This window comes from Lonchura striata, chromosome 27 (genome assembly GCF_050655825.1).
Source record: "Lonchura striata isolate lonStrDom1 chromosome 27, ASM5065582v1, whole genome shotgun sequence".
NCBI classification, from domain to species: domain Eukaryota; kingdom Metazoa; phylum Chordata; class Aves; order Passeriformes; family Estrildidae; genus Lonchura; species Lonchura striata.
The window spans coordinates 834,498-859,846 of NC_140729.1; the positions used below are offsets into that span (position 1 = coordinate 834,498).

Genomic DNA, 25,349 nt, shown 5'->3' on the forward strand with positions numbered 1-25,349 from the left:
GTGCAAACTGCATTTGGGGTTGTGGAACTGCAGGGCAGGGGGGCTTTGGGGAGCTGGTGGTGGGGGAAGAACTTCTGTGGGGGAAAAGTGCTTCAGGGGAGTCGCTTTGGGGGAGCTGATTCAGGGGAGCTGATTTGGGGGAGTCAATTTGGGGAAGCTGATTTGGGGAGTCACTTTTGGGGGGCTTGGGGGGCAGAGCTCCTTTAGCAGCTTGGGGTGGAGGGGCTGTTTTTGGGGGGACCCTCATGGGGAGCCACTTTGGGGCCGGCTCTGGGGCGGGATGTGACATTGAGGGGCTGAGGGGGAGCCCCTGCGGGGACTCGGCCGAGGGCTTGGGGGGGTTCTGGCACGGGGGGGGCCCGGTGGGACCCGGGAGGGGCTGGCAACCCCCGCGGCCCCCTGGGCTGAGGCTTCAGTGCCCTCGTCCTGTCCCCGAGCTGTCCGTGTCCCCTCCCTGGGCTGGGCCGGTGCCCGTGTCCCGTCCCCCGCCATGCCCGTGTCCCCCCCTCCGGTGTCCGTGTCCCCCCCGGTGTCCCTGTCCCCCCCGGTGTCCCTGTCCTCCCCGGTGTCCGTGTCCCCCCCGGTTTCCCTGTCCCCCTCGGTGTCCGTGTCCCCCCCGGTGTCCCTGTCCCCCCCGGTGTCCCTGTCCTCCCCGGTGTCCGGAAAAGCAAACACGGCCGATAAGCTCCTTCCTCCGGGAGCGCTGATGTCGCCTCCGCCGGAACCGGGGCCATAAAACGCGGCCAGGCGGCAGAGCCCTGTTTGCTCGGGGGGGCCCCGCGGCTCTCGCCCCCCCGGGACCCCCGGCAGCTCCAGCCCCGCTCCCGCACCCCCGGACCCTCCTCCTCCTCCCCATTGCCCCGGCAGAGGGGGGCAGGCAGCGACCCCCGCCCGTCCCCGCTGTACCGGGGCTGCAGCCGCGCCCCCCCCGCGGCGGAGCCATCCCGCGACCTTTGGAAAATCTCTGTTTGCCGTCACTGGGAGCAATGGGGCAGAAGCGCCCGGATCCGCCCGGCCTGGCCCGGGGCCGCCGGTGCCAGCGCGGTGCCACCGCGGGGGGGTCCCCGCAGCCCCCCGGTCCCGCCGGCTCCGCACCCCGCGGCCGTGCGGGGCCGGCCCGGGGCCGTGCGGGGCCGCTCGCCGCTCCCGGCGCTGCCCCGAGCCCGGCGCCGCTCGGCCGGGACCCCCCGCCCGCGGCCCCGCGGGTGTCACGGCGCGGCCACGCCACGGGGGACAGCCCCCGCCGCGTCCCCGCCGCCGCTCGCCCGGGTGACAACCGGGGCACGAGTGGCCCGCGGCCCCTCCGGTCGGGACCGGCTCCCTCCCGCGGCCCCTCCGGCCCGACCGCGCCGCCTCCGGCCGCGCTGGCGGCTCCCCACGGTGTCCCCGCGGGCCGTGTCCCCTCCGCGCCGTGGCTGCAGCCGCGTGGGGCCGTCCCGGGGGTTTTGGGGAGCTCCTTCTGCCGCCCAGCGCCCCCGCGGCGGCTTCGGCGGCCGCTGCCCGGTGGCACGTCCCCGCCGCGTCCCTCCGTGCCTCAGTTTCCCCCGGAGCCGGTGATTGCTCCTTAATGGTAAATCCATACGGGATCAATGTCCCCGCGCGGGGGGCTGAAAGGTCACCTCATCCGTCCTGCGGGTGGTGACAGCGCCCGATGGCGGTGCCGGTGACGGGGCTGCGGTGGCGGCTTCGTGCCTGGTCTGGGGAAACTGAGGCAGCCGTGGCTGCGGGTGTGTCTGTCCCCTCCACTGTCGCCCATGGGTGCCAGGGCTATGGGTCTTGTCCCATGTGCCATGTCTGTGTCCCTGGGGGTGGCTGATGTCCCCGTGTCCCGCTGTCACATCCCGGGGCTGTCTCAGGGCAGGTTTGTGTGCCACGGCTGCGTGTGGCATCCGTGTCACCGTCCTGTGTCCCTGTGCCACGGCTGCGTGTGGCATCCGTGTCACCGTCCTGTGTCCCTGTGCCACGGCTGCGTGTGGCATCCGTGTCACCGTCCTGTGTCCTCGTGCCACGGCTGCATGTCACATCCGTGTCCGTGTCCTGTGTCCTCGTGCCACGGCTGTGTGTCACATCCATGTCACCGTGCCCTGGCTGCCCCTCACCTGTCCGTGTGGCGCGGTGACATGTCACACCTGTGCCCATGTCCCGTGCCCGCCTGGCATTGCCGTGCCCGTGTCCTGTGGCCCCACGCGTGTCCCCGTGTGTCCCGCCCGTGCCCCCCACGCTCCATCCCAGCCGTGCCCCAGGCTGGGGGGGGCAGTGACAGCTGCTGGCACGTGTCGCCGCAGGGTCCTGCGTGCCCGTGGGTCTGTCACGCGTGAGGGAGGAGCCAGCAGCCCCCCTCGGGCTATAAAACGCGCACGGGTGCAGGAGCCGCCGTGTCCCCGGCGCTGTCACCCCACTGCCAGGCCCTGCCTGTCACCTCTGCCGCCGCCGCCGTGAGTGCCGGGCCGGGCGGGGGTCCCGCGGTCCCTGGGGGGGGACAGTCACCTCGGGGGCCTGTGGGGACCCTGAGGGGAGGCGTCCCTTGGGTGCACGCGGGTCTCTGGGGTGTCCTTCGGGGTGAGACAGTCCCTTGGGGACACTGAGGGGGGTCTCTGGGAGGGAGATGTCCCCGCGGGATACGTGGGGACGCTGGGGGTGTCCCTTGAGTGGGCTGGGGTCCCGGGTGGGGGATAAAAGCCTTGGGGAGCCGGGGGTGCTCTGAGGCTCTGACAGTCCCGCAGGGAACGGGCTCCTGGGGTTTGCTGGTGGGGCAGAGCCGGGCGGGGGGTCCCGAGGGTGTTGGGGTGCCCCCCGGCCGCCCCCCAGCGCCGTGGCCCGCAGATGGTGCCGTGCCCGCGGCCGTGGGCCGCGCTGGCGGCCGTGGCCCTCTGCGCGCTGCTGTGCCTGGCGGCCGCGTACCCGCCCCGGCCCGAGAGCCCCGGCGAGGACGCGTCCCCCGAGGAGATGGCCCGCTACTTCTCGGCCCTTCGCCACTACATCAACCTGGTCACGCGGCAGAGGTGAGGCCACGGCGGGGACACGCGTGGCTGGCCCCGCGGGGTCCCCCCCGCGCGCCCCCGCGGGGTCCCCGTCGCTCAGGCGCGCGCCCGCGTCCCGCAGGTACGGGAGACGCGCCGGCCCCGGCGCCGCGGCGGCGGAGCTGCTCCCGGGCACCGGCGGCGCCGGCTCACGGTGAGTGTCCGTGTGCCCGTGTCCCTGTGCCCCTGTCCCCCTCCCTGTGGGCTGCGCACCCCGGGGTGGGGGTCCCGGGCCGGTTTGGGGTCCCGGGGGGGGGGTCGGGGGTCTCGTTTCCCCTTCTCTCACCCCAGCTCTTCCCGCAGGTTCGATGACGACTCCTCGTGGTGACCGCCCCGCCCAGCCCCCCCCGTCCCCCAAATCCTCCCCCCCTGTCCAGGTCCCCCCAGGGGACCCAGCGCCAGCGCAGGACCCCCGCTGGAAGGCCGGGGACCCCCAGAACCCGGCCCGGGGGCGTCCCGCTGCCGGGGGGGCCCCGACCCCGTCCCCTCCCCGCCGCTGCCGGGGGGGGTCCCGCGCGGTCCCCGCACGGCCCCGCAGCGACAATAAAGACACGATCGTGGGCACGGCCGGCTCTGCGTGGGGCGCGGGGGGCGCGGGGGTCGCGGGGGGCGCGGGGCCGGGCAGGGGGTGCAGAGGGGACGGGGAAGGGCAGCGGTGGGGGGAGATGGAGGGAGGATTGAGGGGGATGGAGAGGGGATGGAGGGGGGATGGAGGGGGGATTGAGGGGGGATGGAGGGGTGCAGGGGGCTGGGAGGGGGCTCAGGGGGATGGGGAGGGATTGGGGGGTGAAAGGAGGGGAGTAGAGCGGAAAGGGGTGTGGGGTGGGAATTTTGGAGGAGGGGGTGTGTAGGGAAGGGTGGGAGTGGGGCTGGGGCGCGCTGGGGTTGGACACTGGGGTGCACGGGGCAATGGGGGGCACCGGTGGGGGGATCGGCACTGATGAATGTCGGGGTGCAGGGGGACACGGGGGGGGGCATTGGTGCAGGTGCCGCTCCTCCACCGTCCCCCTGTCCCACTCCCCCCCTCTGTCCTCTCCCGCCACCCCCCCGCCCCCCCTGCCGTGTCCCTCTGTCCCTGTGTCCCTCCGTGGGGCCGGACACGCGTGTCCACGGCCCGTCCCCTGCCGGAGCCGCCGCGCGGGGTCAAACATTAACCGGAGCCGTGCGGGGCCAGCTGTCCCCGTCACCCCAGCTCGGCCCTGCGCCCCCTCCCCGCCCGAGCGGGCACCTGGCCACAGGTGCGGCGTGGCAGGTGACATCAGCGGGGACGCGGCCATTTAAGGGCCAGCCCGGCGCCGGCACCGAGCACCGCCGCTGGCACCGAGCACCGGCGCGTCCGGCAGCGTCCCGGTCCCGCCCGAGAGAGGAGGTGAGTGCGGAGCTCGGGGGTGCGGGGACAGGTGTGACAGGACAGGTGTGAGGGGACAGCTGCACTCAGCTGTGTCCAGCTGTGCTCAGCTGTGTCCAGCTGCGCTCAGGTGTGTGTGTGCAGGTGTGTCCAGGTGCACTCAGCTGTGTTCAGCTGCGCTCAGCTGTGTCCAGCTGCACTCATGTGTGTGTATAGATGCGCACAGCTGTGTGCAGGTGTTTCAGGTGTGGTCAGGTGTGTGCGCTCAGGTGTGCCCAGGTGTGTTCAGCTGTGTCCATCCGCACTCAGCTGTGTCTGGCTGCGCTCAGGTGTACCCAGCTGTGTTCAGGTGTGTCCATCCGCACTCAGCTGTGTCCAGCTGCGCTCAGGTGTGTGTGTGCAGGTGTGTCCAGCTGCGCCCAGGTGTGCCCAGCTGTGTTCAGCTGTGTCCATCCGCACTCAGGTGCGTCCGGCTGCGCCCAGGTGCGCACTCCGCTCGCCGGAGCGCCGCTGTCGCCGTCCCGCTCCGGTGTCGCCGGTGTGGCCGCGGCCATGGCCCCGCCGCTGCCGCTGCTGCTGCTGCTGTGCGCCGCGGCGCTGCTGCCGCTGCGGCCCCGCGCGGCCCCGGCGCAGCCCGCGTTCCCCGGCCCCGAGGCGCCGGCCGAGGAGCTGCTGCGCTTCTACAACGACCTGCAGCAGTACCTGAACGTGGTCACCCGCCCGCGGTGAGCGGCGCCCGCTGGCGCGACACAGCCCCCGCTATCGCGACATGCCCCGCAGCACGGCGCCGTCCCCACCGCCGTGGGGTGGCTGCCAGCGCGGCGGGCTTCCCTTCGTGACACGCTCCCGGGCGTGACACGCTCCCGAGCGTGACACGCTCCCGGGCGTGACATGCTCCCGGGCGTGACACGCTCCCGGGCGTGACACACTCCCTGGCGTGACACTCTCCCGGTCGTGACACGCTCCCCGTCTCCATGTGCTCCCTGTCGTGACACGCTCCTTGGCGTGACACTCTCCCGGTCGTGACACGCTCCCCATCTCAATGCGCTCCCCATGGCTACACCCTCCCTATCACGCCCCTCTCCCTGTCACGACTCTCTCCCTGTCGCGCCCCTCTCCCTATCGTGTCCCTCTCCCTGTCGTGCCCCTGTCCCTATCGTGCCCCTGTCCCTGTCGCGCCCCTCTCCCTGTCACGACCCTCTCCCTGTCACGACTCTCTCCCTATCGTGCCCCTGTCCCTGTCGCGCCCCTCTCCCTGTCGTGCCCCTGTCCCTGTCGTGTCCCTCTCCCTGTCGTGCCCCTCTCCCTGTCGTGCCCCTCTCCCTGTCGCGCCCCGCTCCCCGCGGGTTGCCGCTGTCCCCGTAACGCGTCCCCGTTGCAGGTACGGGAAGCGGGCAGGGGGGCGAGCGCTGGGCGAGGAGCCCCTGGGCGCCCCGGGGTGCTGAGCCCCAGGTGAGGGCTGGGGGGCGGGAGGAGCCCCCCGGCTCCCCCCGGCTCCCCCGGCCTCAGTTTCCCCAGCGGGGACAGCCCGGGGGGAAGGGGGGCTCTGGGTGGTGTTGGGGACGTGGGGCTGGGAGGGTCCCTGAGGGTGTCAGGGTGGGGGACGTGGTGCTGGGGGGTCTCAGGGGGTCTCTGGGGTGTCAGGGTGGGGGGCGTGGGGCTGGGGGGTCTCGGGGAGTCCCTGGGGTGTCAGGGTGGGGGACGTGGGGCTGGGGGGTCTCGGGGGGTCCCTGGGGTGTCAGGGTGCGGGGCGTGGGGCTGGGGGGTCTCGGGGGGTCCCTGGGATGTCAGGGTGGGGGATACGGGACCGGGAGGATCGGGGGGCTCTGTGGGGAGGGGGACACGGGGCTGGGGAGCCCTGCGTGACCCCCCCCCCCCATTTTGTTTCAGGGACACCGCCGGGGCCGAGTGAGAAGCAGCCCAGGAGGGGCAGCGCCCCCGCCCCCGCTGCACCCCCGGCCCCCCCCAGAGCCGGGACGGACCCCCGGGAATAAAAATAAACCAATAAACCCCCGCAGCCACCGGCTGTCCTGCCCCTGCCTGCTGGGGACACGGGGACACTGGGGACAGGGGGATACTGGGAGTACTGGGAGTACTGGGACACTGGGGACACGGAGTGGCTGTGCTGGGGATACTGGGGACACGGGGGGAGCTGTGACTGGGGACACTGGGGACACGGGGGACACTGGGAGTACTGGGGACACTGGGACAGTGGAAGTACTCGGAGTACTGGGGACACTGAGAGTACTGGGGACACTGGGACAGTGGGGACACTAGTGATACGGGGACACTGGGGACACTGGGAGTTCTGGGGACACTGGGGACACGGAGTGGCTGTGTTGGGGACACGGGGGGAGCTGTGACTGGGGACTCTGGGGACACGGGGGGCGCTGGCGTTGTGGACACGCCCACGCGGCCGCCCTGTCCCCGTCCCCGTCGCTGTCGCCGCCCGGCCGGTGCCAGTCGCGCGTGTCCCGCGATGCCGGCGGCCGCCCCCGCCTCGGTCACGGGTGAGCGCGCACGGGGGGGTGCAAACACCCCCCCCCACCGTGCACGCGTGGGTGGGGGGGCAGGGTCGGGGTCGTGTTCGGGGGCTCCGGGTGCGCGCGTGGGGCACGCGCGTGTGCAAGGCGCGCGTGTTTGTGCGGGAGGGGGGGGGCGCTCCCGCGCGGGCGCGGCCCCTTTAAATCCGCGCTCCCGCCCCCCCCCCCTCCCACCGCCCCCTTAAAGGGGCCGAGCCCCCGCCGGCCCCCTCCCCACGCCGCGGGGCGCTGCGGGGGGGTCGCGCCCGCCAGCGGGGTGGGCGTGCAAGGACGGGCGTGCAAGGCCGGGCGTGCAAGGACGGGTGAGCGGGGGGGGCACGGGCGGGGCGGGGGCCGCCGGGGAGCGCGCCCGTGGGCGTGCAGGCGGAGCGGGAGCGCGCGTGGGGAGGCGCGCGCGCGGGGGTGGCTCGCGTGAGCGTGCCCACGCGGGAGACGCGCGTGCCCGAGCCGTGCCCGAGCCGTGCCCGAGCCGTGCCCGAGCCGTGCCGCCCCCTCCCCACCGCCGGGCGTGCAAAGCGGCCGGAGCGCGCCCGGCGCACACGCGTGTGCGCGGCGCGGGGGGCGCGCGGGGGGGGCTCCACGCGGGGCCGGGGGTTGCGGGGGGGCGGCCGTACCCGGATCTGCGGGGGGAGCCCGGCCCGGAACCATGAGCCGCCCCGGGCCCGGGTCCCCGCCGCCCGGGCCGGGCCCCGCCCGCGCCCCCCCGGCTCCCCCAGGTACGGGGGCGCTGCCCGGGGGGCGCGGGATGGGACAGGCGGAGGGAGATGGGGCTGGGGGTCCGGGGGGTGCTGTGACCCCCCGTCCGGGGGGGCGGGGGGCTGATGGGTGTCCCCCCCGCCCCCCCGGCTGCATCGCCATCGTCCCCCGCCATTGCAGCGCAGCCGCGCAGCCGCTCCCGCCCCCGCGGCCCCGGATGCGGCCCCCCCTCAATTGCATCGCCCCCCCCCCATCTCACCGCTGCCCGCATCGCCCCCCCAATGCACCCCCCCTTGCAGCCCCCCTTGTCTGTGCCCCGGGGGCTTTGGCCTGCACGGTGACAATTTGGGGGGGGGGGTCCATCGGCTCGTCCCTCCCCCTGAAAGAGGAGGGGGCATTTCCGCGCTGCCAGCGGACCCCGACACTTGTCCCCGTAACGGGCGGGGGGCGCAGGGGTGCCTGTGACAGAACGGGGGGACAGGGGCACCCCCGGCTGCCCCTGCACCCACGCTGCTGCTCCTGCCCTCGCTCCGTGTCCCCCCCGTGTCCCGTTTGTCCCTCCCCCCGGTTCCTGTGTGTCCCCCCCGTGTCCCTGTGTCCCCCCCAGCCATGCAGCAGGTGCTGGACAACCTGATGGGGCTCCCGGGGACCCCGGGGGTGGCCGACCTCGACCTCATCTTCCTCCGCGGCATCATGGAGAGCCCCATCGTCCGCTCCCTGGCCAAGGTGCGGGGGCGCGGGGGGCGCGGGACCCCCCTCGGCACCCCCGGGACGTGCGGGGAGTGCCCCCCGCGTGTGTGTGCGCGTGCACGAGTCCTGTGCACACGCGTGTGTCCCTGTTCCCCACACCCGCGGGTCCCTAATACCCCCAGCACCCCCAGACCCCAATTCCCCCTGTCCCTGGGTGTCCCTAATCCCCCCCAGCACCCCCAGACCCCAATTCCCCCTGTCCCTGGGGGTCCCTAATCACCCCCAGACCCCAATTCCCCCTGTCCCTGGGGGTCCCTAATCCCCCCCAGCACCCCCAGACCCCAATTCCCCCTGTCCCTGGGGGTCCCTAACAACTCTGCTGTCCCCAACCCCTGAGCCCCTCGGCCCCTAATCCCCCCTTCCTCCCGAGGTTCCCCCCCGCATCCGGGGGTCCCTAATCCGCCCCAGGGGTCCCTGGGGACAGCCTGTCCCACCGGAGGGTCCCCGATCCCCTCAGCCGCTGGAGATGCCGGGTCCCCCCGGGGCTCCCGCATCCCCCCGGCCCTCGGGGGTCTCCGCCCTTACCCGCCCGTGCCCGGGGCTGTCCCCGCGGTCCCCAGGCCCACGAGCGGCTGGAGGAGCGGAAGCTGGAGGCGGTGCGCGGGGACAACCTGGCGCTGGTGCAGGAGATCCTGCGGGACATCGGGCGCCTGGCGCGGGCCGACGCGCAGGGAGCGGCGGCGGAGCTGGCGCGGATCCTGCGGGAGCCGCACTTCCAGGTGCGTGGGGGGCGAGCGGGACCCTCCGTCCCGTGCCACGAGGCGTGACACGCGTGTGCCAGCCGCGTGCGTGGCACACACAGCGGTGACCCCCGGCCCGCCCCGCGTGTCCCAGTCGCTGCTGGAGACCCACGACTCGGTGGCTGCCAAGAGCTTCGAGCCTCCCCCGAGCAGCCCCGGCCCGGAGCCCGCGCTGGGGTCGCAGCCCGTGCCCCCCGACGCTGTGCGCATGGTGGGCATCCGCAAGGCAGCCGGGGAGAACTTGGTGAGCCCGGCCGGGGTGCCCCGGGGGACATTTTGGGGTGCTGGGAGGTTTTGGGGTGCTGGAGAGCGTTGGGGCGTTGTAAGGGGATGGGGACACTGTCAGCGTTAGGGGGTGCTGGCGGCGTTGTGGGGTGCCGCGGGCACTGCGGGATTTTTATGGTGTCTGGGAGCATTTTGGGGTGCCGGGGCCACAGCGGGGCGAGGGGCGGGTGTCCCGCGTGTGTCCCCGGCGGGGGCTGAGCGGGGCTGTCCCCTCAGGGGGTGACGTTCCGCGTGGAGCGGGGGGAGCTGGTGATCGCCCGCATCCTGCACGGGGGGATGGTGGCGCAGCAGGGGCTGCTGCACGTGGGGGACGTGATCCGCGAGGTGAACGGCCGCGAGGTGGGCAGCGACCCGCGGGCGCTGCAGGACAGCCTGCGCCACGCCAGCGGCAGCGTCGTGCTCAAGATCCTGCCCAGCTACCAGGAGCCGCACCCGCCCCGCCAGGTACCGCCCGCATGCACCCCGCATCCCGCTCCGCATCCCGCCCCGCATCCCGCCTGCATCCCACCCGCATCCCGCCCCGCATCCCGCCCCGCACCCCGCCCCGCACCCCGCCCCGCATCCCGCCCCGCATCCCACCCGCACCCCGCCCCGCACCCCGCCCCGCATCCCGCCTGCATCCCACCCGCATCCCGCCCCGCATCCCGCCCCACATCCCGCCCCGCACCCCGCCCCGCACCCCGCCCCGCACCCCGCCCCGCATCCCGCATCCCCACCCTGCCCACAGCCCCCCTGCCCTGTGCTCCATCCCCGTGCTGTCCCCCTGTCCGTGCCGTGTGCCCCCGTCAGGTGGGACCCCCGTGTCCCCCCGTGCCCCCTGTGCGGGCACTGGTGGTCCCTGCCCTGTCCCCGTCCCCGCACAGGGGGGGCATCGCTGCCTGGGAGGGGGCGACAGGGACACAAGGGACAGCGAGGGACCCCCACCCTGCTAAGGGGAGAAGGGGGTCCTCGAGGCCTGGGGGACAGGGCGGGGACCCCCCAAACCCCACACAGGAGCCGGGTGCCGGCTGGCACAGGGTGCCCTGTGCTGCTGCTCCCCGCCCCGTGCCAGCCACCCCCGTCTCCGAGGGGACAAAGCAGCGCTGTCCCCGCGCGGGCTGTCCCCGCGTGGGCTGTCCCCACGCTGTCCCGCTGCCCTGCGTGCCACCCGGCTGTGTCCCTTTGTGCCACCCGGCTGTGTCCCTTTGTGCCACCCGGGCGCGCGTCCCCGCACGTCCCCATGTGCGCCATCGCGGGCGCGGTGCTGGCGGCGCTGGGCACCCTCGCGTGCCTCTCGGTGGCCGTGGGGCTGTGCGTGGGGGTGGCCGTGGTGCTGGCGTGGGGCGCGGCGGCGGCGGCCGGGGCTCTCTGCGTGTGCGCGGGGGTCGTGCGGGCCTGGCTGCGCCGGGCGCGGGGGGCACCCGCCGGCGCGGGGGGCTCCTAGCGGGGACACGCGTGGGGCTGCCGCGGGCGCCGCCGAGGCGCCGGGCGGTGAGGAGGGGGCGTCCCGCCCGACCCCGCTGACCCCCCCCGGTTCCCAGGTGTTCGTCAAGTGTCACTTCGACTACGACCCGGCCACCGACAGCCTCATCCCCTGCAAGGAGGCCGGGCTCAAGTTCATGGCCGGGGACCTGCTGCAGATCGTCAACCAGGATGACCCCAACTGGTGGCAGGTCAGGGGGCCCTGGGCGGTGGGTGGGGGGTGGTGGCACTTGGGCTCCATCCCGGGCCGTGGAGGGCGAGATCGAGGGGTCTCTGTGGGCCTGGGGGGTCCCCGGAGCTCGGGGGGTGTCCTTGGAGCTGGGGGGGCTACTTGGGAACTGGGGGAATCCCTGGAGCAGGGGAGGGCTCCTGTGTGGGCTGGGAGGTCCCCGGAAATTCGGGAATTTCCTGGAGCTCGGGATTTGTGTTCATGTCGGGATTTGGGGGGGTCCCTGAAGCTGGGGAGGTTCCTTGTGGAACTTGGGGGGTTCCCCCGGAGCTGGGGGTGTTTCCTGAGGTCGGAGGGGTCTCTGGAGCACAGGGGGGTCCCCGCGGGGTCCCCACGCGTGGCTCTGTGTCCCAGGCGTGCCACGTGGAGGGCGGCAGCGCGGGGCTGGTGCCCAGCCAGCTGCTGGAGGAGAAGCGCAAGGCTTTCGTCAAGCGGGACGGGGAGGTGGCCCCTGCCTCGGGTATGGGGACACCGGCCCGGCCGCGGGGGACACGGGGGACGGGGGGGGAAGGGGCGCCTCCGTCCCGAGGGGAGCACGGCGGGTCCCCTGTCCCCTTGGCGCTGTCCCCGATCCTCGGGGTGATGTCCCCACGGCGCTGCCCCTGAGAAAGATGCCAGCTCCCGTGCCCCTTGTCCCCGTGCCGGGGTGCTGCCCTGTCCTGTCCCCCTGTCCCTGTCCCCCTGTCCCTGTCCCTGTCCCTGTCCCCCTGTCCCCTTTCCCCTGCCCTGTCCCTGTCCCCGTCCTGTCCCTGTCCCCAGCTCAGCCAGCCCTCGCCCTGCCAGGGGCCCTGTGCGGCAGCCTCAGCGGGAAGAGGAAGAAGAGGATGATGTACCTGACGACGAAGAACGCCGGTGGGTGCCGCAGGGGGGGCGGTGGTGGCACCCGCCGGGTCGGGGTGCCCTGGGGTCCCCGGGGACGGGTGCCAGCCCTGTCCCCCGCGCAGAGTTCGACCGGCACGAGCTGCTGATCTACGAGGAGGTGGCGCGGATGCCGCCGTTCCGCCGGAAAACGCTGGTGCTGATCGGGGCTCAGGGCGTGGGGCGCCGCAGCCTCAAGAACAAGCTGATCATGTCCGACCAGGCGCGCTACGGCACCACCATCCCCTGTGAGCGTCCCTGCCCCCTGCCACCAGCCTGTCCCCGGAGCGGCGCTGTCCCCTGCACCGCCATCGTCCCTGTCCCCTGTGCCCACCCCTATCCCCTGTGCTCATTCCTGTCCCTGCCATCGTCCCTGTCCCCGTGCCCATCCCTGTCCCTGTGCTCACCCCTGTCCCCTGCACCGCCATCGTCCCTGTCCCCGTGCCCATCCCTGTCCCTGTGCTCACCCCTGTCCCCTGCACCGCCATCGTCCCTGTCCCCGTGCCCATCCCTGTCCCTGTGCTCACCCCTGTCCCCTGCACCGCCATCGTCCCTGTCCCCTGTGCCCACCCCTATCCCCTGTGCTCATCCCTGTCCCTGCCAGCGTTCCTGTCCCTGTGCCCATCCCTGTCCACTGTGCCCATCCCCGTCCTCTGCAGCCATCTCTGTCCCCTATGCCCGTGCCCATCCCTGTCTCCCGTGCCCATCCCTGTCTCCCGTGCCCATCCCTGTCCCCGGTGCCCGTGCCCGTCCCTGTCCCTGTCCCCCGTGCCCGTCCCTGTCCCCGTGCCCGTCCCTGTCCCCCATCCCTGTCCCTGTCCCCCGTGCCCATCCCTGTACCCCGTCCCTGTCCCCGGTGCCCGTGCCCGTCCCTGTCCCCGTGCCCATCCCTGTCCCCCGTCCCTGTCCCTGTCCCCATCCCCTGTCCCTGTCCCCGGTGCCCGTGCCGTCCCCGCGCCGCTTCCCGCTCGGGCCCCGGCCCGGGCTGTGTCGCTGATGCCGCCGCCGGCAGACACGTCCCGGAAGCCGAAGGAGAGCGAGCGGGACGGGCAGGGCTACCGCTTCGTGCCGCGGGCCGAGATGGAGGCGGACATCAAGGCGGGCCGGTACCTGGAGCACGGCGAGTACGAGGGGAACCTCTACGGCACCCGCATCGACTCCATCCGCGCCGTGCTGGCCGCGGGCAAGATGTGCATCCTGGACGTGAACCCGCAGGTGCGGGGGCCGCGGCGAGCGGCGGCCGGGCCCGGGGCTCCCCGGGCCGGGGGCTGAGCGCTGTCCCCCCCCAGGCCGTGAAGGTGCTGCGGACGGCGGAGTTCGTGCCCTTCGTGGTGTTCATCGAGGCGCCCGCGCCCGACAGGCTGCGGGCCATGAACCGGGCGGCCCTGGAGAGCGGCGTGGCCACCAAGCAGCTCACGGTGGGGCTCCGGGGAAACTGAGGCAGCTTTTGGGGAGGGGCAGGGGGAGGACGCACAGGTCGCAGTGGGATTTCCTCAGCGTCCCTGGGGGTGATGGGGAAACTGAGACAGGTTTTGGTGGGGCAGGGGGAGGACGCACAGCTCGCAGTGGGTGTTTCACACCATCCCTGGCGCTGATGGGGAAACTGAGGCAGGTTTTGGTGGGGCAGGGGGAGGACGCACAGGTCGCAGTGGGTGTTTCACACCATCCCCGGGGGTGATGGGGAAACTGAGGCAGGTTTTGGTGGGGCAGGGGGAGGATGCACAGGTCGCAGTGGGTGTTTCACACCATCCCCGGAGCTGATGGGGAAACTGAGGCAGGTTTTGGTGGGGCAGGAGGAGGGCACACAGCCCACGATGGGATTTCCCCACGGTCCCCGGGGGTGATGGGGAAACTGAGGCAGGTTTTGGGGCGCAGGAGGAGGGCACACAGCCCACGATGGGATTTCCCCACGGTTCCCGGGGGTGATGGGGAAACTGAGGCAGGTTTTGGGGCGCAGGAGGCGGACGCCCAGCGCACGGTGGAGGAGAGCAGCCGCATCCAGCGCGGCTACGGGCACTACTTCGACCTGAGCCTGACCAACGACGACCTGGAGCGCACCTTCGGGCGGCTGCGGGAGGCCATGGAGCACCTCCGGGTGCAGCCCCAGTGGGTGCCGGTCACCTGGGTCTACTAGGGACCCCCGAGCCCCACCCCGGCCCACCCAGGGGGGCTGCAGAGGGGCGAGGGGGGCGGTCTCGCCCAGCGGGGGCTCCCTGCAGAGCCCCCCAGGACAAACCCGACCCCTCTGTGCCCCCCCCCGCCCCAAATCTGGGGAGGGGTCCCGTGGGGGGCACGGCCCCCCCAGAGCTGAGTCACTGCCAGAGCCTGGGGAACCCCCCCGGATTGGGGATGGGGGGTTGGGGTTTGGGGGGCCCCCTCGCTGTCCCCCAGGCCACACCCCCCCCTCGGGGACCCCCTCCTCCCCTTAGCGGGGTGGGGGTCCCTCGCTGTCCCTCGTGTCCCTGTCGCCCCTTCCCAGGTAGCAATAACCCCTCCCCGCGCCCTGTAATTAACCCTAATTAACCCTTAACCGCCCTTGTAATTAACCCTGTCATTAACCCACGGCGGGCTGTGCCTGGGGGGGGGCTGGGGTGGTGACACGGCTGTCCCCAAGGGACGGGGACACGGGGGGCGTGGGGTGCGCCCCCCCCCCCGCCGCCCCTCGCCCCTTTTTGGTACTTTGCTGTCGATTTTATTAAAGGAGAGAAAAACACGTTTGTCCCGCGTGTGAGCGTGGGGGGGCTGGTGTCACCTGTGTCACTTGTGTCACCTGTGCCACCTATGTCATACTTGTCATACCTGTGTCACTTGTGCCACCCATGTCCCCTGTGCCACACGTCCGCCTCCCCAGCCCTGCCCTGCCGGTGTTTTTTTCTCTGCAAATCGCCATTTCCCGCTAGTCTGGGGCTGGGGGTGGGAGCGCGGGTGGGTGTGTCTCACGCGTGTCACACGCGTGTCACACGCGTGTCACCTTGCACACGCGTGGGGCCCTTCCTCGGTGCTGCCGGGAGGGGTCAGCAGAGCCGCAGGCACCGGGGGGGGCGGGGGGTGTGCAAGGGGTGTGCAAGGGGTGTGCAAGGGGGTGTGTGGGTGTGCGAGGGTTTTTTGGCTCCCTTTGCACAAGCATGGGTGTGCCCGTGTCTGTGTGTGCAGCGCCCCGGGGTGACACGCGCATCCCCACGTTGTGCACGTGCGTGGGCACCTCCCACGGGCTGCCATGGCCATGGGGGGTCACAGGATGTCACAGGGGGCCAGGGGGTGGGTGCCCCGTCCGTGGGTGCCCCATCCGTGTCCGTGGGTCCGTGTCCGTGGGTACCCCATCCATGGGTCCGTGTCCGTGGGTGCCCCCTCCATGGGTGCCCTTTCCGTGGGTCCGTGTCTGTGGGTGCCCTGTCCGTGGGTGCCCCGTCCATGGGTCCGTGTCTGTGGGTGCTCTGTCCATGTAGTGCTGTGTTCGTGGGTGCCCTGTCCGTGGGTCCGTGTCCGTGGGCCCGTGTCCATGCCTGCAGTGTCCGTGTCCGTGTGTCCATGTCCGTGTGTCTGTGTCCGTGTGTCTGTGTCCGTGTCCGTGTGTCTGTGTCCACGTCCGTGTGTCTGTGTCCGTGTCCGTGTGTCCGTGTCCGTGTGTCTGCCGTGCCTGGCGCTCTGTGGCTTTAAGCGGCGCCGCCTCTGAAGCCGCTGCCGTGCCCGTGCAGAGTCCACAGTCCGTGCCCTCCGTGCCCTCCGTGCCCCCCGTGCCCCAGACTGCCGCGGCTATAAGGGCTGGGGCCGCTCGCGCCGGCTCCGAGGCTGCGTGCCCGTGGGTGTCCGTGTGTCCGTCTGTGTGTCCGTGTGTCCGTCTGTATCCCTGCAGTGTCTATGTGTGTCTTTGTGTGTCTGTGTGTGTCCCTGCCGTGTCCCTGCCATGTCCGTGTGTGTCCCTGCCGTGTCCGTGTGTGTCCCTGCCGAGTCCCTGCCATGTCCGTGTGTGTCCCTGCCGTGTCCCTGACGTGTCCCTGCCGTGTCCCTGCAGTGCCCGTGCCCTGTCCGTGCCGTGTCCCCGCGTGTCCCTGCCGTGTCCCTGCCGTGCCCCTGACGTGTCCGTGTGTGTCCCTGCCATGTCCGTGTGTGTCCCTGCCGTGTCCCTGACGTGTCCCTGCCATGTCCGTGTGTGTCCCTGCCGTGTCCCTGCCGTGTCCCTGCCATGTCCCTGCCGTGTCCCTGACGTGTCCCTGCCGTGCCCCTGACGTGTCCGTGTGTGTCCCTGCCGTGTCCCTGCCGTGTCCCTGACGTGTCCCTGCCGTGTCCCTGCAGTGTCCGTGCCCTGTCCGTGCCGTGTCCCCGCGTGTCGCCCGGAGCCAGCCCACGCGGGGCAGCCATGTGGGCCGTGCTGCTGCTGCTGCCGCTGGCCGTGGCCGCGCTGGCCGTGGCGCGGGTGGCGAACCGGCTGCTGGGCCCGGCCGGGAACCCCTTCCGCACCCCCCTGGAGCCGCCGCGGCCGCTGGTGACGGACCAGCGTGCGCGGGACAGGGTCCTGAAGCAGGGTGAGTGTGTCCGTGTGTCCGTGTGTCCGTGTGTCTGTGTGTCCGTGTATGTGTATATGTCTGTGTGTGTGTGTGTCCGTGTGTGTGTGTGTGTATGTGTCTGTGTGTCTGTGTGTGTGTGTGTGTATGTGTCTGTGTGTCCGTGTGTGTGTGTGTGTATGTGTCTGTGTGTCTGTGTCCGTGTGTCTGTGTGTCCGTGTGTCTGTGTGTCTGTGAGTCCGTGAGTCCGTGTGTGTGTGTGTGTGTCCGTGTGTCCGTGTGTCCGTGTATGTGTATATGTCTGTGTGTCTGTGTGTCCGTGTGTGTGTGTGTGTGTCTGTGTGTCCGTGTGTCCGTGTGTCCATGTGTCTGTGTCCGTGTGTCTGTGTGTCCGTGTGTCCGTGTGTCCGTGTGTCCGTGTGTCCGTGTGTCTGTGTGTCTGTGAGTCCGTGAGTCCGTGTGTGTGTCTGTGTGTCCGTGTGTCCGTGTGTCCGTGTGTCCGTGTGTCCGTGTGTCTGTGTGTCTGTGTGTTCGTGTGTCCGTGTGTCTGTGTGTTCGTGTGTCTGTGTGTCTGTGTGTCCGTGTGTCTGTGTGTTCGTGTGTCTGTGTGTCCGTGTGTCTGTGTGTCTGTGAGTCTGTGAGTCTGTGTATCCGTGTGTCTGTATCTGTGTGTCTGTGTGTCCGTGTGTCCGTGTGTCCCCGTGTCCCTGTGTCAGTGCCTCTGGGATGCGGTCCCGGGGCTCTCACAGTCCCGGGGCTCTCACGGTCCCGGGGCTCTCACGGTCCCGGGGCTCCCGGTCCCGGGGCTATCACGGTCCCGGGGCTCTCACGGTCCCGGGGCTCTCCCGGTCCCGGGGCTCTCCCGGTCCCGGGGCTCTCACAGTCCCGGGGCGCTCACGGTCCCGGGGCTCTCCCGGTCCCGGGGCGCTCACGGTCCCGGGGCTCTCCCGGTCCCTCGCCGCTCACGGTCCCGGGGCTCACGCAGGGTTCAGCGCCCGGCGCGTGCCCGCCCGGCTGGACGCCGTGGTCGTGGGCAGCGGCATCGGGGGCCTGGCGGCGGCCGCCACCCTGGCCAAGGCGGGCCGGCGGGTGCTGGTGCTGGAGCAGCACGACCAGGCCGGGGGCTGCTGCCACACCTTCCAGCAGCACGGCTTCGAGTTCGACGTGGGTGAGGAGCCCGGCAGCCCCGGCTGCCACCCCTGCCACCCCCGGCTGCCACCCCAGGCTGTCACCCCTGACACCCCCTGCCACCCCCTGCCACCCCTGTCACCCCTGCCACCCCTGGCTGCCACCCCCTGCCACCCCCTGTCCCTGAAGCTCCACTGTGAACCTGCTGCCAGCCCCAGTGTCTGCCCTGTCCCTTCCGTGTCCCTACCATGTCCCTGTCGTGTCCCTGCCCTGTCCCTTCCGTGTCCCTGCCATGTCCCTGCCCTGTCCCTGCCCTGTCCCTGCCGTGTCCCTGCCCTGTCCCACCCTCGCCCCTCAGTGCCACACCAGCCAAAGCCAAGCCCTGCCCTCCCCGGCTGCTCCCACGCCACCGTGCCCCGTCCCCGCTGGCGTCCCCGCTGTCCCCCAGCGTGTCCCCTGTCCCCCAGCGTGTCCCCTGTCCCCACAGGCATCCACTACGTGGGGCAGCTGCACGAGGGGAGCCTCCTGCGGGTGGCCCTGGACCAGGTGACGGACGGGCAGCTCTGCTGGCAGCGCCTGCCCGACCCCTACGACGAGGTGACCCTGGGGTCCCGGCGCTACCTGATGCGCTCGGGCAAGGTGGCCTTTGTCACCGCGCTGGAGGAGCAGTTCCCCGAGGAGAAGGAGGCCATCAGGGAGTTCATGAAGATCTCCAAGGTGTGGCCCCGGGCTCACCTCCCCACGGGGGTGGCGTGTCCCCAGGGAGGGGTCAGCTCGGCACGGCGGCACCGGGGGGGGACGTGGGGGTGCTCGTGCTGGGGAAGGGACTGCAGGACAGAGGGGACACGAGTGACAGCGTGGTGGGGACATGCCTGATGTGTGGTGGGCATGGTGGGGACGGAGGGGACACAGAGGGGACACGGAGGGGACATAGAGAGGACACGGAGGGGACACAGAGGGGGCACCAAGAGGACACAGAGGGGACACAGAGGGGACACAGAGAGGACACGGAGGGGACACAGAGGGGACACCAAGAGGGCACAGAGGGGACACAGAGGGGACACAGAGAGGACACAGAGGGGACACGGAGGGGACACAGAGAGGACACGGAGGGGACACAGAGAGGACACAGAGAGGACACAGAGGGGACACGGAGGGGACACAGAGGGGACACAGAGAGGACACAGAGGGGACACGGAGGGGACACAGAGGGGACACGGAGAGGACACAGAGGGGACACGGAGGGGACACAGAGGGGACAAGGAGGGGACACAGAGGGGACACAGAGATGACACAGAGGGGACACAGAGGGGACACAGAGGGGACACCAAGAGGGCACAGAGGGGACACAGAGAACATGGGTGCTGTGCCGCGGGTGGTCCCGGGGTCGCAGCAGCGGCAGCCCTGCGGGCGGTGGCACGGTGCCGGTGGCCCGGTGACAGTGGCACGGTGCCGGTGGCCCGGTGACGGTGTCCCGGCCGTGTCCCGCAGGTGGCCGCGCGGCACGTGGCGCTGCTGGCCATGCTGAAGCTGGTCCCCAGGTGGCTCGTCACCGTCCTGCTGCGCACGGGCCTCCTGCACCTCCTGTCCCCCGTGTTCCGCATGGCCACCACCAGCCACAGCCGCGCCGTGGCGCGCCTCACCTCCAACGCCGACCTGCGCGCCGTCTTCACCTACCTCTTCTACGGTCAGGGGCCGTCGCGATAGCGAGGGGCTGTCGCGACAGGGAGGGCGCCAGGCGGAGGAGGAGGGCGGTGCTGTAGCGGCGGAGGCTGTGTCGCGACACGCGGCGACACGCGGCGACACGCGGCGACACGCGGCGACACGGGCAGTGCCGCGTTGGGATGGGGAGGCTGTGTCGCAGGGGGAAGGCCCTGTCGCGATAGCAGAAGGGTGCGTCGCGGTAGGGGAGGGCTCCGTGGGGACAGCGGGGGGGCCGCGTCGCGATAAGGGAGGGCGACATCGCGGTGAGAGGGAGGCCAGCCACGCCCGTGTCCCCCCGCGCTGTCGCGACAGGCTCGGCGCCGCAGGACTCGAGCTTGCTGGTGAACACGCTGATGGTTCACCACTACCAGCGCGGGGCCTGGTACCCGCGTGGGGGGGGCAGCGAGATCGCCTTCCACGCCGTGCCCATCATCGAGCGCGCGGGGGGCGCCGTGCTCGTGCGCGCCCCCGTCACGCGCGTGCTCGTCGGCGACGACGGCTCCGCCCGGGGTGAGCGCCGGGACCCCCCAAACCCCGCCCGGGCCTCCCCGAGGGGTGGGGACACGGCGACAGCGCCCCGCGTGTCCCCTGCCCCCCCCGGGTGTCCCCTGACCCCCGCGTGTCCCCTGCCCCCCACGCGTGTTCCCTGCTCCACCCCGCGTGTCCCCTGCCCCACCCCGCGTGTCCCTTGCCCCCCGCGTGTCTCCTGTCCCCCGCGTGGCCCCTGCCCTCCGCGTGTCCCCTGACCCCACACGTGTCCCCTGCCCCCCCCGCGTGTTCCCTGCTCCACCCCGCGTGTCCCCTGACCCCCGCGTGTCCCTGACCCCACGCGTGTCCCCTGCCCCCCGCGTGTCCCCTGTCCCCCGCGTGTCCCCTGCCCCCCGCGTGTCCCCTGACCCCACACGTGTCCCCTGACCCCACGCGTGTCCCCTGCCCCCCGCCTGTCCCCTGACCCCGCGTGTCCCCTGACCCCCCGCGTGTCCCCTGCCCCCCGCGTGTCCCCTGACCCCACACGTGTCGCCTGACCCCACGCGTGTCCCCTGCCCCCGCGTGTCCCAGGGGTGGCGGTGCGCACGGGTGAGGGAGAGCTGGAGATCCGCGCCCCCCTGGTCATCTCCGACGCGGGGGTCCTCAACACCTTCGGGAAGCTGCTGCCCGCCCACGTCCGCAGCCAGCCCGGTAAGGTGCCACTCGTGTCCCCGTGTCCCTCGCGTGTCCCCAGCACCCCTGGTGTCCCCAGCGGCCTCGTCCCTCCTGGCACCTCCGTGTCCCAGCAGGGCCAGGTGCCACCCCCGTGTCCTTGTCCCAGCAGGGTCATATTCCACGTCTGTGTCCCCTGCCCTGGCAGGACAAGGTTCACCCCCGTGTCCTCTGCCCGGGCAGGGCCAAATGCCAGCCCCATGTCCTTGTCCCGGGAGGGCCAGGTGCCACCCCTGTGTCCTCGTTTGGGCAGGGTCATATTCCACATCTGTGTCCCCTGCCTGGGCAAGACAAGGTGCCACCCCCATGTCCCCTGCACAAGCAGGGCCAGGTGCCACCCCGCTGTCCCCTGCCCGGGCCAGGTGCCACCCCTCTGTCCCCTGCGCTGCCCGGGCCAGGTGCCACCCCTCTGTCCCCTGCCCGGGCCAGGTGCCACCCCTCTGTCCCTTGCCCGGGCCAGGTGCCACCCCGCTGTCCCCGCAGGTGTCCGCTCCATCCTGGACATGGTGCAGCCGGCCATGAGCTCCTTCCTGGTGTTCGTGGGGCTGCGGGGCACCGCGGCCGAGCTGGACCTGCCCACCACCAACTTCTGGATCTACCCCCACAACGACCTGGATGCCATGTGAGGGCTCCGGCAGCCCTGGGGGGGGGGGCACGGCGGGTGGGTGGGGGGCACGGGGGGCATCACAGCCCTGCGTCCCCGCAGGATGGCCGAGTACAGCGCCCTGAGCCCCGAGGACGTCCCCGAGAACCTGGCCATGGTATTCATCACCTTCCCCTCCGCCAAGGACCCCACGTACGAGCAGCGGCACCCAGGTACCCTCGGGGGGACCCCCGCGGCCCCCCAGCTCCCTCCGCGGGCTCGGGGCCCCGCGGTGCCCCCGGGCCCGGGGTGGGCGCTGCCGCCGCAGCCCGCGGGCCGCGTCACCGGCCGTCCCCACCCAGGTAAGTCCTGCATGACCATCCTGACCCTGGCGCGCTACGAGTGGTTCGAGGAGTGGTCCGGGAGCCGCCCGCGGCACCGCGGCCACGACTACCAGAGCTACAAGATGGACATCGCCCGGCGGCTGCTGGACAAGGCGCTGCTCCGCTTCCCGCACCTGCGGGACAAGGTGCCCGCGGGACGGGCCGGGGCGGCCCGCGGGCCGGGACGGGCCGGGGTGTCCCGCGTGGGCTCCAGCCGCGCCCCCGGCACGCCGGCAGCCCCCGCTGTGTCTCGCAGGTGGAGTACATGGAGGCGGCGTCCCCGCTCAGCAACCAGCACTACCTGGCGGCCTCGCGGGGCGAGCTGGGCGGCGGCGACCACGACCTGCGCCGCTTCAGCTGCGACGTGGCGGCGGCCCTGAGACCCGAGACCCCCGTGAAGAACCTCTACCTGACAGGTGAGGGGCAGTGTCCCCGTGTCCCCGTGTCCGCATGTCCCCATGTGTCTGTGTCCCTGTGTCCCCGTGTCCCCATGTCCCCGCCAGCTCCAGCCTCTGCACGGGTGTCCCCACACCGGGTGGTGGCCACATCCCCTCCCGGGTGTCCCTGTCCCCCCCGGTGTCCCTGTCCCCCTCGGGTGTCCCTGTCCCCCCCAGTGTCCCTGTCCCCCCGGTGTCCCTGTCCCCTCGGGGTGTCCCTGTCCCCCCCGGTGTCCCTGTCCCCCCGGTGTCCCTGTCCCCCAGTGTCCCTGTGGCACGGTGGCTGTCCCCAGGGCAGGACGTGTTCTGCTGCGGGCTGGCGGGGGCTCTGCACGGGGGGCTGCTCTGCGCCTCGGCCGTGCTGGGCCGGCTGCTCTACCGGGACCTGCAGCTCCTCAAGACGGAGATCAAGCGGCGCCGGGGCCAGCACGGGACATGAGGGGACAGCGGGCCGGGGGACAGCGGGCCCGGGGACAGGGACGCCTCTCCTCGGGGACAGCTGCGCTCGGGGGTGGCTCCGGGCTCAATAAACGCCGATATCCCAGCGGCCAGCAGCTGTTTTGGGGAGGGGATGGAGGTGGGAGAGGGATGGGACAGGGGCAGGGACTGGGGTAGGGATGGGGACAGGGACAGGGATAGGGGTGAGACCGGAACGGAGAGAGGGCTGGGATGGGGATGGGGATGGGCACGGGGAGCACACACAGCTGCGGGTAAATGCGGGGTGCAGAACCCCCTTAAACTTTCCCCCCTCCTCCCTTTATACTCGCCGAGCTTCTCCAGCCCCGCCCTCCCCCAAGGAGAGTCCAGAATGCTTCACACTTTTAAATATAATAAATAAATAGGGGGATTCTCAGTGGGGCAGCCTGGGGAAACGGGGTGCCATGAGGCCAGGCCATCCATGTCCCCCCGAGTGAAGGCGAGAGTTGTCACCAGCTGTCCTTGGAGGGGGTCACCTCTAGGGCCGGGTGCTGAAGAGGGGCTGAGCTGCGGGGTTGTGGCCACATTTGGGGCACGGCCCCCCGGGCAGGGGGTACAGGAAGGGCTTGGCTGTCACCTGAGGGCGAGGGGGGACATGTGGCACCCTCAGGGGACATGCGGCACCCTCAGGGGACATGCGGCACACCCAGGGGGTTCCCCAGGAAAAGAGGGTATCCCCCTCCGTGGACAAGGGAGCCCAGCACCCCACAGCCCACAGCAAACACCCCCAACCCCACACCCCCCACACCCCACACCCCACATCCCACATCCCATCAACCCAAACACCCCACACCCCACACCCCACGCCCCCAGCCCCCCCGGGCTCAGCCCAGCCCCCAGCGGGACCCACCTCGCTGTAGGGCGGCGGCTCCGGCCCCACGGGACCGGCGGCGCGGGGCACCGGGGACACCGGGGTGAGCGCGGGGGGCGCGGAGCCACGGGGGTCTCCGTGGGGCGGGGCGGGCGCGGGGCCCTGCGGGCTCCGGTAGGCGGGGGGCGGCGCGGGGCCCTGGCAGAGCTTGTGGATGATGTGGAAGATGAGGAGGAGGACGGTGACGGCTACGAAGGTGATGATGGTGATGGAGAACATGGCCCTGGGGACACCAAGAGATGCGTGCTGGGGGCTGGCATGTCCCCCCCAGCCCTGTCCCCACACCCGCGGAGCTCCCAGGGTGTCTCCATCCCCAGGGACCCCTCCCGGGCACTGCCCCCGACCCCCGCCCCCGGAGCCGGTGTGCCCCGGCGCCGCCGCCTCACCTCCGTGCCGCAGCCGCTCTCTGCCCCGGGGCACCCCACGGCCCGCGCCCAGCACCCCACGCCCGCCGCCCTTTGCACCCTCCCTGCCCCACGGCGCACCTTGCCCTGGGTGGGGGGCCCGCCGTGGGGCACTTTGGGGTGATTCGGGCCGCTCTGGGGGCTCTGTAAAGGGTGGCACCTTGCTGGGGGGCTGCGGGGGGATGGAGGGGTGGCCTGGGTGGCGCAGGGCGCGCTCAGGGTGACACAAGGGGTGCTCGGGTGGCACAGGGACCCCCGGCCCTGCCGGGAGTCACGCCCGGGCAGAGGGGAGGGCGAGGAGCCGGCGGCGAGGCCGAAGGAGCGGGGGTGAAGAGCTCCCAAATCCCATCGGCGACTGAGCCCCGCGCCGGGGCGACCCGGGGCGATCCGGGGGTGAACCGGGGGTGATCCGGGGGCGATCCGGGGGTGAACCGGGGGCGATCTGGGGGTGATCCGGGGGTGAACCAGGGGTGCCCCACGCTGCGCCCCGGCCCCGTGGCCCCAGAGCACAGGCGGAGGCGGTGGCAGAGGGGACAGGGCTGGTGCGGGTTCAAGGGCACGGTGGGGAGGGGGAGCTGGAGCCGCGGAGGAGTGGGGGTCCCCTCGTGTCCCCCAGGGCATGAGAGGCTGCCCGGGGCTCCCTTCGGGCTCCTAAATCCACTCCAGCCGCGGGGAGTGAAATCCCGGCTGGAGGCAGAAACATCCGTGACCCCAGGTGGGTGCTAGGGGCCGAACCGGGAACGGGAACGGGAACGGGAACGGGAGCGGGAACGGGAACGGGAACGGGAACGGGAACGGGAGCGGGAGCGGGAACGGGAACGGGAACGGGAACGGGAACGGGAACGGGAACGGGAGCAGGAACGGGAACGGGAACGGGAACGGGAACGGGAACGGGAACGGGAACGGGAGGCTGAATGGGAATGGGAACGGAGGATGCACACAGCTGGACACACCTGGCGACACACGGACACAGATGGACACACCTGGACACACCTGGACACACACACAGAGACGCACACGGACACGCAGACGGACACACAGAGGCGCACACGGACACGCAGACGGACACACACACGGACACGCAGACGGACACACACACGGGCACGCAGACGAACACGCAGACGGACACACACGCCCATCATCCCTGGCACACGGCCCCTGTGCCTGCAGGGACGGCTGTGCCAAGCCCGCGCCCGGCTGCCAAGGCTGCCACGGTGCCACCAGCCCCGGCGCAGGGACAGGCGCCATCCCCGGCCGTGTCCCCGGGTGACCCCGTCCCGCCGCTCTCCCGTTTCCAGGGCGGCGTCCCGGGAGGGGACCGCGGGGCACCGGTGCCGCCCGGGCACAGCCACACCGGGGTGGGACTCGCCGCTGTCGCCGCGGTCTCCTCGCCGTGGTACGAGGCGGGGAGAGCCCCGGGCAGCCCCCGTGCCCCCCGCCCGCTCCGAGCTGCCCCGGCCGCGCTCGCAGACGCGCGGTTGCGTCACCCGCGGTGACGAGGCCCCCCAAAAAACGTGAGAACCGGCGGAGGCTGCGGCCCCACGGCGGGGCGGGGCCCCGCAGGCGCTGCCGGTGTGCCTCGGTTTCCCGGGGAGCGCGGGGCCGGGATGCCCCGTGCGGAGGGAGGTCCCCGGCCGAGCGTCCCCGTCCCCTCCCCGGGGCCGCTCGGGCCGCGGGGTGCGCGCACACGCTGTGCTCGCTGCGCTGTGCGCACACGCGTGTGCAAGCGG

At 72.1% G+C, this 25,349-nt stretch overlaps 4 protein-coding genes across 7 annotated transcripts; 3 read left to right on the plus strand and 1 right to left on the minus strand.

Moving 5' to 3' along the window:
* Positions 1–1,267: 1,267 nt before the first annotated feature.
* Positions 1,268–3,713, plus strand: LOC110474803 (peptide YY). Its single transcript, XM_021538492.4, has 4 exons — positions 1,268–2,435; positions 2,824–3,002; positions 3,103–3,174; positions 3,324–3,713. The coding sequence occupies exons 2-4, from the start codon at positions 2,824–2,826 to the stop codon at positions 3,346–3,348; spliced, it is 276 nt and encodes a 91-aa protein (XP_021394167.1). The 5' UTR covers positions 1,268–2,435; the 3' UTR covers positions 3,349–3,713.
* A 3,094-nt stretch (positions 3,714–6,807) lies between these two features.
* Positions 6,808–14,643, plus strand: MPP2 (MAGUK p55 scaffold protein 2). 4 transcript variants are annotated; one of them, XM_085561711.1, is made up of 13 exons: positions 6,808–6,878; positions 8,215–8,333; positions 8,918–9,076; positions 9,192–9,341; positions 9,599–9,826; positions 10,903–11,034; positions 11,427–11,532; positions 11,856–11,924; positions 12,017–12,178; positions 12,943–13,145; positions 13,220–13,348; positions 13,888–14,057; positions 14,304–14,643. In XM_085561711.1, the coding sequence occupies exons 1-13, from the start codon at positions 6,848–6,850 to the stop codon at positions 14,437–14,439; spliced, it is 1,794 nt and encodes a 597-aa protein (XP_085417837.1). In that variant the 5' UTR covers positions 6,808–6,847; the 3' UTR covers positions 14,440–14,643. The 4 variants fall into 4 exon arrangements, with proteins under 4 accessions (XP_085417837.1, XP_085417839.1, XP_085417836.1 ...); XM_085561710.1 differs by lacking the exon at positions 6,808–6,878 and adding an exon at positions 7,487–7,627; XM_085561713.1 differs by having other exon boundaries at positions 6,810–6,878; positions 13,888–14,643.
* Positions 14,644–16,217: 1,574 nt separating this feature from the next.
* On the plus strand, positions 16,218–22,411 carry LOC144247480 (all-trans-retinol 13,14-reductase-like). The gene is made up of 11 exons (XM_077788358.2): positions 16,218–16,453; positions 17,418–17,600; positions 18,048–18,277; positions 19,052–19,247; positions 19,577–19,774; positions 20,324–20,443; positions 20,948–21,086; positions 21,171–21,280; positions 21,410–21,576; positions 21,687–21,846; positions 22,161–22,411. Exons 1-11 carry the CDS (start codon positions 16,288–16,290, stop codon positions 22,304–22,306), a joined length of 1,815 nt encoding a protein of 604 aa, XP_077644484.2. The 5' UTR covers positions 16,218–16,287; the 3' UTR covers positions 22,307–22,411.
* A 268-nt stretch (positions 22,412–22,679) lies between these two features.
* LOC146765132 (uncharacterized) lies at positions 22,680–23,870 on the minus strand. Its single transcript, XM_085561715.1, has 2 exons — positions 23,195–23,870; positions 22,680–22,921 (listed from the first exon to the last, which is right to left on the minus strand). Exons 1-2 carry the CDS (start codon positions 23,432–23,434, stop codon positions 22,823–22,825), a joined length of 339 nt encoding a protein of 112 aa, XP_085417841.1. The 5' UTR covers positions 23,435–23,870; the 3' UTR covers positions 22,680–22,822.
* Positions 23,871–25,349: the final 1,479 nt, after the last annotated feature.

What these genes read in the sequence shown, in the direction of transcription:
- LOC144247480 (XM_077788358.2), top strand. Translation starts at nt 16,288, where the DNA reads ATGTGGGCCGTGCTGCTGCTGCTGCCGCTGGCCGTGGCCGCGCTGGCC. An exon ending in CTTCACCTACCTCTTCTACG is followed by an intron (nt 19,248 to 19,576) that starts GTCAGGGGCCGT and finishes CTGTCGCGACAG; the next exon opens with GCTCGGCGCCGCAGGACTCG. An exon ending in CCACGTCCGCAGCCAGCCCG is followed by an intron (nt 20,444 to 20,947) that starts GTAAGGTGCCAC and finishes CTGTCCCCGCAG; the next exon opens with GTGTCCGCTCCATCCTGGAC.
- MPP2 (XM_085561710.1), top strand. Translation starts at nt 7,558, where the DNA reads ATGAGCCGCCCCGGGCCCGGGTCCCCGCCGCCCGGGCCGGGCCCCGCC. An exon ending in AGCCGCACCCGCCCCGCCAG is followed by an intron (nt 9,827 to 10,902) that starts GTACCGCCCGCA and finishes CCCGGTTCCCAG; the next exon opens with GTGTTCGTCAAGTGTCACTT. An exon ending in TGGGTGCCGGTCACCTGGGT is followed by an intron (nt 14,058 to 14,303) that starts CTACTAGGGACC and finishes GGTTTGGGGGGC; the next exon opens with CCCCTCGCTGTCCCCCAGGC.
- LOC110474803 (XM_021538492.4), top strand. Translation starts at nt 2,824, where the DNA reads ATGGTGCCGTGCCCGCGGCCGTGGGCCGCGCTGGCGGCCGTGGCCCTC. An exon ending in AACCTGGTCACGCGGCAGAG is followed by an intron (nt 3,003 to 3,102) that starts GTGAGGCCACGG and finishes CGCGTCCCGCAG; the next exon opens with GTACGGGAGACGCGCCGGCC. An exon ending in ACCGGCGGCGCCGGCTCACG is followed by an intron (nt 3,175 to 3,323) that starts GTGAGTGTCCGT and finishes CTCTTCCCGCAG; the next exon opens with GTTCGATGACGACTCCTCGT.
- LOC146765132 (XM_085561715.1), bottom strand. Translation starts at nt 23,434, where the DNA reads ATGTTCTCCATCACCATCATCACCTTCGTAGCCGTCACCGTCCTCCTC. An exon ending in AGCCGCCGCCCTACAGCGAG is followed by an intron (nt 22,922 to 23,194) that starts GTGGGTCCCGCT and finishes CCTCGCCCTCAG; the next exon opens with GTGACAGCCAAGCCCTTCCT.